General features: G+C 38.2%; 2 protein-coding genes across 2 annotated transcripts; one reads left to right on the top strand and one right to left on the bottom strand.

The window, feature by feature from the left end:
* Positions 1-419: 419 nt before the first annotated feature.
* Positions 420-4,677, top strand: LOC120193108 (NAC domain containing protein 50-like). Its single transcript, XM_039195712.1, has 4 exons — positions 420-786; positions 1,356-1,633; positions 2,187-2,420; positions 3,900-4,677. Exons 1-4 carry the CDS (start codon positions 570-572, stop codon positions 4,530-4,532), a joined length of 1,362 nt encoding a protein of 453 aa, XP_039051643.1. The 5' UTR covers positions 420-569; the 3' UTR covers positions 4,533-4,677.
* Positions 4,678-7,015: 2,338 nt separating this feature from the next.
* Positions 7,016-8,578, bottom strand: LOC120193239 (receptor-like protein EIX2). Its single transcript, XM_039195791.1, has one exon. It carries the CDS (start codon positions 8,576-8,578, stop codon positions 7,016-7,018), a length of 1,563 nt encoding a protein of 520 aa, XP_039051722.1.
* Positions 8,579-9,110: the final 532 nt, after the last annotated feature.

The following is a 9,110-nucleotide window of genomic DNA, read 5'->3' as shown; positions in this document are numbered from 1 at the left end:
GATCAGTTCGAGATTGATTTTAAGATGAACAATATCCGACTCAAACCAAAAAATATAATATAATTATATTTTATATATTTATAGATAATTGTAATAATATCATTCTATATATTATTTTTTTCAATTGGATTATTATTTTATCATATAAAATTAAAAATTATATATACATAAAAGGTCAAATCAAATCAAACGGATCAAATCGAGTTAATTGTATATTTTATCTTAAAATATGGACCAAATTTTGAATCAGGTGAAATGACCATAAACCCATATCAAATCAGATTTTGGGTGTATTTTTATAGTTAAATTGATCGAAAATCCGATCCATTATAGGTTAATCTAATAAAAAATTAAATCAGCAGTAAATAATAATAAAAATAACTTCATTTTACTCTGCTCCCGTAAACCCCAAAAATTTGTGTATTTTGAAAATTTCTTGCAAACGAAGGTACCTTCTTCCTTCATCATCAATCAAAAACCTTTTTTTTTTTCATTTCCTTTCTCCTTTGAACTCTTCCCTCTCCACCCTCAAAATCAAATATTTCCATTTTCCCCCAAAAGTTATCGCCATGCGTGGTGAAAAATCTTTAGCTATAGTTGCATCACCATCTGCGGCGACGGAGACGAGAGATTCAGCGACAGCGTTAGCTCCTGGGTTTCGATTCCACCCAACAGATGAGGAGTTGGTTAGCTATTACTTGAAAAGAAAAGTTTCAAACAAGCCTGTCAGATTTAACGCTATCGCTGAAGTTGATTTTTACAAGCATGAGCCTTGGGACCTTTCAGGTTGAATGTTTGGGTTTTTTAAATTTATTATTATTATTTTTTTGTTTTTTAAAATATTTTTCTGAAATATTCTGGAAATATAGAGGTTTTTGTTTTAAAAGCTTTACATTTGGTAAAGCTGTGTTTAAGGGTTTTTTTTGGGGGAAGGTTTTTTAGTAAAAAAATTAAGAATATTGTGAAATATTTTTTTCTTATTTGCATGTTTGAACATTTCTCTATTGGGTCATTCCAGTATTGTTCACAATTGAATTTTCTTAGAATATTTTGAAATATTATCTGTTCAAGTTCTTAAGAACCTGTGACAATATACAAATGCATTGTCTTTACTAGGTAAATGCAGTATCCTTTGTTATCAGTTCACTTTCGTCTAAGAAATGATATTCTCATGGATATTAAGTTTTCTTTGTGTATATCTGTTTCCTTGTATTTGTTTTTTCTCTCCTCTTTTTTTGTTGTGGTAAGTGCTTGGATATCTGCATTATACTGTTTTTCTGCTGTATACTGGTGGATTTTAATTTCATTTTAAGCCATGGTACTAAAGTTTCTTCTTGGTGGGGGTTTCTTTTTAGACAAGTCAAGGTTGAAAACCAGAGACCAGGAATGGTATTTTTTCAGTTTACTGGACAAGAAGTATGGAAATGGAGGAAGAATGAATAGGGCAACAAACCAAGGGTATTGGAAGGCCACAGGGAAGGACCGAGAAGTCCGCCACAATGCACAGCTTATTGGGATGAAAAAGACACTAGTATTTCATAATGGGAGAGCTCCAGATGGGTTGCGGACCAATTGGGTTATGCACGAGTATCGGCTTGTCGAAGAAGAATTGGAAAGAATTGGGGCATTGCAGGTCTGAGAACTTTTAATTTGATCTTGATCTTGGTGGCGATCGGTTATGCATGGCTGCAAGTATTGATGTTATGGTTTATATTTTTATTTATGTTGAAAGAAATTTAACATGAAATACTTTAGTACATTATGCCTTCTGTGATGGATTGTGCTGCATCGGTCTGATTATGATGAACAACTTACATACTGTAAACACGTTATTCTGTATGGAGTACATATGAAAATTGAAGTATGATGAGGTGAACTTTTTGTATTTTTTCTGCTTTGGTTTCATCACAATTTGGTTGCTGAGAAAATTTAGAAAAATGAACTATAAATGTGATTCCAGTTGTCATTCATTATGATGTTTTACTTGATACAATAAACATGCATGTGCACCTTGCTTGAAGTTGGTAGTTCAGACTATTCCGCAGATCTGTTGGTAATTTGAAACTTTAACTTTAGAAATCCAAGAATTTTCTCTAAACCGAACTTTACTATTGTACAATTATGGAAACTAACCTTATAAGAATTATTTCTTTTCCTTTCTATTTTTTCTCCTTTTGGTGTTCAAGGGGTATGTGCTATGTAGAGTATTTCATAAGAATAATATCGGACCACCCAATGGAAACCGATATGCCCCTTTCATTGAAGAAGAATGGGATGACGGTTCAGAAGCATTGGTTCCAGGAGTAGATGTTGGGGATGATGATGTAGGTGGAAATAATTTGATAGATGGGAAGGAAGTGGCAGCAGATAAGAATGAAGTGATTGAAAGGAATGGTGTTCAAAGGATTAGTTTTGAGCAGGTTTGTCTTTATTTTTTCTTGCTTCATCGTCTTTTTTTATCGAGGTTTATTGTAGATGCTCATATTTTCAGTGTTAAAGGTTACTGTAGTTTTTTCGCTTTGATAACTTCACATCAATATTTCAAGCATCATATAATACTTTCACCAACTGGTTTTGTGAGCTGACGGAATTTAATAATACTATGCTTATTTGACCTTTTCGTTAAAAGAAAGATTCCAAGCCTAAGAACCTCTCATTTATTCCTTTCTCTGTCTCGAAGATTTTTGCTACAATGGCAACAAAAATTCAGGCATAGCCTGCTAAGCTCTCACCTGCAAGGATACTTTTATAATAGCAACTTCAGTAATAAAACACGAAAATTCAATACATGTGGGATAATAGCAGTTAACATCTTCTAGCTTGACTGACAAGTTCATGGAGCATAAAGTTGTCAAAACTTTACATCCTCTGGAACCTAATACAATTTCCTTGTGTTTCAAGAGTAATACGTTTTCGGAATTTGTTCTGCTTAAATGCTCTTGGCGGATTTAGCTCCCCCATGATGTGAGATAAATTTGAAACTGACAATCATTTGAACCCTGCTGTTAGAATTGATACCAAACTAATATCATGAGCATTTAACTTTTAAACTCGGGATCTCACTATTGTTTAACTTACTAGGGAAATGGAGTCCACTTAGGCCAGCTCTGCCAAACTAATTGTTTAGGCCTTTTACTTTATTATTAAGCTTTCAAATTCGGGATCTCACTATTGTTTAACTTACTAGGGAAATGAAGTCCACTTAGGCCAGCTCTGCCAAACTATTTACATCAAGGATGTTTAGGCCTTTTACTTTATTATTAAGTTAATTGAATTGTGTCTATTTTGGGTAAATTTACAACCAGTCTAAAGAATAAAGCCGCGTAAGTAGTTTGGTCCCAAATAGCTAGTAAACTTTAATTGTGATGTGTGGTAATCTTGTCATGGTTTTAAACTTTAGAAAGAGTTGTGCGCATGCTGTGATGTTGCTGCCTTTTTTCCCTGTGTTGTCTCTCGAAGAAAGAGTGATGGAATCTGTAAATTCAAAGTACTGAAATTCCCAGAGTGATAGTATGATACTAGGAAGCGTCTTGACAATAAATTATGTGATTCAGGTTCTTTAAACCGAACTGCTGTTGTTCTGCATCTCTTCATGGAGTGTGTACCATGTTTTCTTGTCATTTTCCTTTTATGCTTGGAATTGTGAATGTTGTTTGCTTGTGATTCTGCTATGATTATGATTATCATATTTATATTTTTGTTTCTCCTAGTGGTGAAGACGTATTCAAGGTTTTATGTGCATTAAGATGAAGTTTTATTTGCAATCAAATGTGATGTTCAAACAATAATAATTCGATTGTTGCATTAAGGCTTGTTTCATCTATATGTTGAATTATAGGAACTGATATATTAAAATAAAATTTCAAAATGTATTTCGAAAACTTCTTTTGCACTTCCAGGAGATTCAAAATGCTGATGAGGATGTACCAGCTGATGATGAAGGTCCGAGGAAGTCACCGAACGAGAGAACAGATGACCGTCCTTCACTAACTGCATGCAAGATGGAGAGACTGAATAAAGGCCCTTCTTTATGTTTGGTTAATAGAGAAGCACCCTTACCGCTAATCCATTACAAGAGAAGACGCCAGAACGATTCAGGACCCAACCATGCAAATGTTTCCGAGAACTCAACTAGAGCAACTCAGGATAACTGTTCATCTACAACAACAGCAGTGACGACCTCAATGTCACCGTCATCAGATACAACCACGGCAGTTTCTGCACTCTTGGAATTTTCTTTAATGGAATTCAGAGAAACCAGAGAGAAGAAGCCTCGTGTTCCACCACCGATATATGAAACCGCTAATCTGGATTCAATGTTGCCTCCTGGCTGCATGAAACTTATCAAGGAATTGCAGGATGAGGTCCGCAAGATTTCTGCCGAGAGGGAGACATTAAAGCTCGAAATGATGAGTGCTCAAGCGATGGTTAACATTCTCCAGTCGAGATTAGATGTGCTTATCGAGGAGAATGAGGAGCTGAAGGGGGGAGGGGGGAAGAGAAGGGATCATGTAGCCATCCTTAAGAGGTAGCATCTGGTTTGAATCCAAACGTCTGCAATAATTTCTTCTCTGTTACTTGCAGCCTACTTCTGTAAAAATGTAAACGAAGAGCTTAAGTACTCTTAATGTTTTCTGGTGTTCTTCGTGGACATTGTATTAGCATTTGGTTGTTGAAGAATGTTGTAGCGTTGCTGCTTATTTATGCCTAGTTTTTCATACTTTTCCCTTCTCAACTAGTAGAGATGGATGATTTCCTTGATTTTAGGCTACTATTGTTTCCCATAAATGTCGAGCTCCGTCTACATAGAAACGAAGCACCGAGAAATCAGTATGATGATTCCTCAATTGGCGAACATAGGAAGAGTCGCTCTCTACAATGAATCATGGGAAATCAAACTCGACCGCCAGTTGGATGCCATAGAGAACTACATGCGGCTCAAGAATTCCTGCTTTGCAAGATCATGGAAAACGGAGCACGACCTGTAAGCATTAAACTGCTTGAACCTTGAGCAATTACACCAACTGTCAGCGATCCAGTATGCATTGGACAAGCCTCATCGATGTTGATCTTTATGAATCCCGAAGGAGGCTTGCAGCAGCGGTTTGGCTGAATGGATGATGAGGAAGGAGAGGAGGTTGCTTGGATGGATGTCAATTGCAAGGCTTGGCTCGAAGCAATCAGGTACCAACCTGGCAGCATGCATGCTTCATGCAAGAAAACATTGATACAATACCAAATTTGCGAGAATATTAGGAGAGCAATAAAGCTTCCGACATCCACAATATCCAACAGAAATTACAGCCAGACACCGAAGGAAGTGTGCACACCACCAACCACGATAGATCAAAACCCAGCCAATGAAGAAAAATCAGTAGCACCTTTGGACAATCGCACAAAGCATGCAAAATCGTTTTCTCCGCCAAACCGCTCATATGACAATGACCAACACTAGCAAGAAATAATCGGCGACCACCCTGAAGGGCCTCGTGCTGCTAGCTACCTGAATAATTGACCCCTAGGTAGTGTGGGCAGGCAGGATAAATATAGCCAGTCATGAAAGTCATCACAGGTATGTGTTACAGCGCAAGCCAAGAATAGCCCGAACGTACAGAATAGCAGGAAGAGTGGCCACGCCAAACTGCAACATCTGATGTGAATGGGGGTATCGGACAATTCAAAATGGTATCGGCACCCGAGTGGGAGAAAAACCATTGAACTTGGTTGCAATTCCACTGTGGAACATTAGGAAGTATGAACTCACCACATTGAATCGGGTTAGTGGCTCATTATCAACATACATACCTTGGAAGAAAGATGGAGGGGGTGAAGAACCACCCTAGCGATCGCAATGTACGTGCACACTGCTATCAATCCTGACTCGCCAATGAAATCTCACGATTGGTTGTCCAGGATCAACCTGATTTTATTTCGGATAGAAGCATTATGGATGGCAAAATCCTGGCACAAGGGGTCATACATTCCATGCATCAATAATCTAGTGAAACGAGTTGAATGGCGGTAAAGGTATATATGACTATGACCAATTGGAATGAAGTTTCATTGAGGATACTCTTTTTGACATAGGCTAAGTTGGTCTTCTGAAGAAGGTTGAAAGGGTCTGAAGGCATATGACAGACTCATAGGGTGTTGAAGATATTTATCACATCTTGCACTTGTGGAGGAGCTTGGTTAAACCAAAGATGGTTAATGAGTTTCATTTCAAAGCTGAATTTGCTTGATTAGTAATTAACACACCAACCATCCATATTCCACAACACATTACCAGAAACTCAACTGCCAATAAAATTAAAATCCTAAATCATTTGTAATTTTTACTTTAATTCAGTCTCTTTTTAACCCATACAAATTTTACCAGTATTCCAAAATCATATTTTGAACAAGTTCACTATAAATGTCAAAAAAAAAAGTCACGATTCCTCTTCACTAGCATCAGCAGCAGCAATCTCTGAATCCAATTTGTTTATTAGCTGCTCACTTACATGTTTCGCTACCGTTATCATGTCAAGAATAATGCTCGGGTCTAGGCCAGCACCTCCCCTTTTCGTGTTGCAGCAGATGCGCCCTTTCTGGTTGACGAAAATCGAGACAGCTGAGCTCATTTGCGATTCCTCTTCTGATGTAGCATCGACGATATAGTGCCTCCCCACCTAGGTGCATACAAGAAGATAAAGATGAGATGGCAAAATTCTTTTCGACGATTGACAAAAAATTATAATGCACTGCTTTACCTTTGTTATTGTAACTACGACGGGGATCCCAGATATGTCGAACTGCAGTTTTGGGTAGATAAACGTCTATTAACGTAATCATATAAATACATTATATTAATTGTGGTATTGTTAACTTAATAAAAATTTCGACCAAATAATCAGCAATAGAAAGTTTTTGGGTAAAAGAGGGCACTACTTTTGACAAAAATTGACAACAAATGAGAGACCTAGGTGAATTTTTGGTTATAGTGCTTCGCATAAACAAACAAACAAAAGGAAGTTTAGAGTAGATTACATTTGTTCAAAAATGTCAGAAAACTGCTGCGTAAAGACTTTAGGGTACTGAAAATACAAGAATCACACTTCTGGGTAAGTATAAGAGGGCAAGCCACACACAAAAACCCAAACCAAAACCCGCATTCCATGCATATAACAAACCAGTTCACTTTGTTCCCATTACCCACATCTTCTCCTACGCTGTTACTAGTGGGAACCACAGCCTTTGAATTATTTGTCAGTGGTGGTCCGTACAGTTTATTCCTCATAAAACTTGATGGACTGAAGCTTTGGAGCTGTGTACCCAATGGGATCTTCCCACTGAGATTGTTGTAGGACAAATTCAGATAACTCAAGAACGTTAGCCGAGACATGGACTCTGGGATTTCCCCTGAAAGTCTGTTTTCTGATAAATCAACACATTCAAGCGTGTTCATGGCACCAATGTTCCCAGGAATCTTTCCAACAAGATCATTTCTCGACAGATTCAACGATAGCAGGTCAATGAGAGTTGTGATTTCCTCGGGGATCTGTCCTGTTAAATTGTTGTCTGAAAGATCCACCAGTTTTATTAGTTTGAGTGTAGTGCTGTAATCGAACACCGCCCCTTTCATTGTAAGTTCTATGTTATCGAAAAAGCATCCCTTCGATGTCTTGTAAGATATCGTGCGGTTCGATTTGTTTCTCGTGATCATTGCCGTGAGATTCTTGATGCAGGTTGGGATTTCCCCTGATAAATTGTTGTGGGAGAGGTCCAGGATTTGGAGAGATGGTAGGCCACAGATTTGGTCCGGTATTTCCCCGTGGAACATGTTCCACCGGAGGCCGATGATGATCAAATTCGAAAGCCTTTCTCCGATCCACAGCGGGATTTCTCCAGAGAATCGATTAGCGGAGAGGTCGAGAGTGAGTAGTTCTGTACAATTCGACATCGATTCGGGGACTTCCCCGTGCAGATTGTTGTTGCTTAGGTGCAGGGACTGAAGAGAAGTTAAAGCTCCCATCGAGGGTGGGATTTTACCACTAAAGTTGTTGTGACACAATTCAATTGCCACCAAGCTACCCCATTTCTCCCAACAATCCGGTATTTCCCCCGACAGGAGATTCCCACCAAGGCTGAGAACCTCCAGCTTCATCGGTTTCCGACACAGAAACCACGACATAGACCCCGAAAAACCGTTATCCGAAAGATCTAAAGCCGTCATGTTTAAGGAGACAGCAGGCAGTGAACCGGTGAAGTTGTTGGAGCTCAAGTCCAACACAAGAGCAGCATGATTTGTAAGCAAATCCGGGACGTTTCCCCGGAAATGATTCCAGGAGATGTTGAGATATTGCAGATGGGAAGTCAAGTTCCAAAACCAACCGGGGATTTGAGTTCCATCGAAGGTATTGTTGCTCAAGTCCAAGACAGACAGAGACTTCAAATCTAGCAAAGCAGGGTTCAACTCACCGCCAAGCTTGGAACTAGTAAGGTGAAGCTCAGTGACATGGGAAGTAGAATTGTCACAAGAAACACCCGCCCATTTGCAGCAATCTGGGTTTGCAGACGTCCAATTAGCCAACAACATGCTTGATGAGTGTTTTAGATCCTTCTTGATCTTCAATGCAACAGAAGCCGTTCGTAAGCATGTTTAAACACAGCAATAACCATAAAATGATTGCAACAGAATCCATTCACCTTCAACCATAATGCTGCACCGCTTGTAAATGACCATTCCCAGCTCCACATCTTTCAATATTCCTGAAATAAAGTGCAAAACAGATCCACCTTTTAGTCATTCATTGATTAACGTCACATATTCTAAAGTATTATTTAGAAGTTTCCATGGAGTTTCTTTCGGGGAAAAGAAAGATTGCTGATAACCACACCAGTAGTCCCACTCAAACTGAATAACAATGTACGGACACAAAAATTTATATTATAGGTGCAAACTTAAGAAATTATATTAAAAATTTTAAGAGCTGCGAAGATATAAAATTTTAAGGGTTTAATAAAAAACGCAACGAAAAAATTTAAAATATAAGATAATTTGAAAATTCTAGTGGATGTGACCACACCCATCAGTCTATCCATGATGACATCTACCGCTGAACAAATTT

The sequence above is a fragment of the Hibiscus syriacus genome, unplaced genomic scaffold (assembly GCF_006381635.1).
Source record: "Hibiscus syriacus cultivar Baekdansim isolate YM2019G1 unplaced genomic scaffold, ASM638163v2 tig00116989_pilon, whole genome shotgun sequence".
Taxonomy (NCBI): Eukaryota; Viridiplantae; Streptophyta; class Magnoliopsida; order Malvales; family Malvaceae; genus Hibiscus; species Hibiscus syriacus.
The sequence above is the reverse complement of the archived record's forward strand: the minus strand, read 5'-3'. Positions and strand labels throughout refer to the sequence as shown.

Coding starts and splice junctions, on each gene's coding strand:
- LOC120193108 (XM_039195712.1), top strand. CDS start 570: ATGCGTGGTGAAAAATCTTTAGCTATAGTTGCATCACCATCTGCGGCG. Junction 787..1,355: donor TGAGCCTTGGGACCTTTCAG/GTTGAATGTTTG, acceptor GTTTCTTTTTAG/ACAAGTCAAGGTTGAAAACC. Junction 2,421..3,899: donor AAAGGATTAGTTTTGAGCAG/GTTTGTCTTTAT, acceptor TTGCACTTCCAG/GAGATTCAAAATGCTGATGA.
- LOC120193239 (XM_039195791.1), bottom strand. CDS start 8,578: ATGTTGTTGGCTAATTGGACGTCTGCAAACCCAGATTGCTGCAAATGG.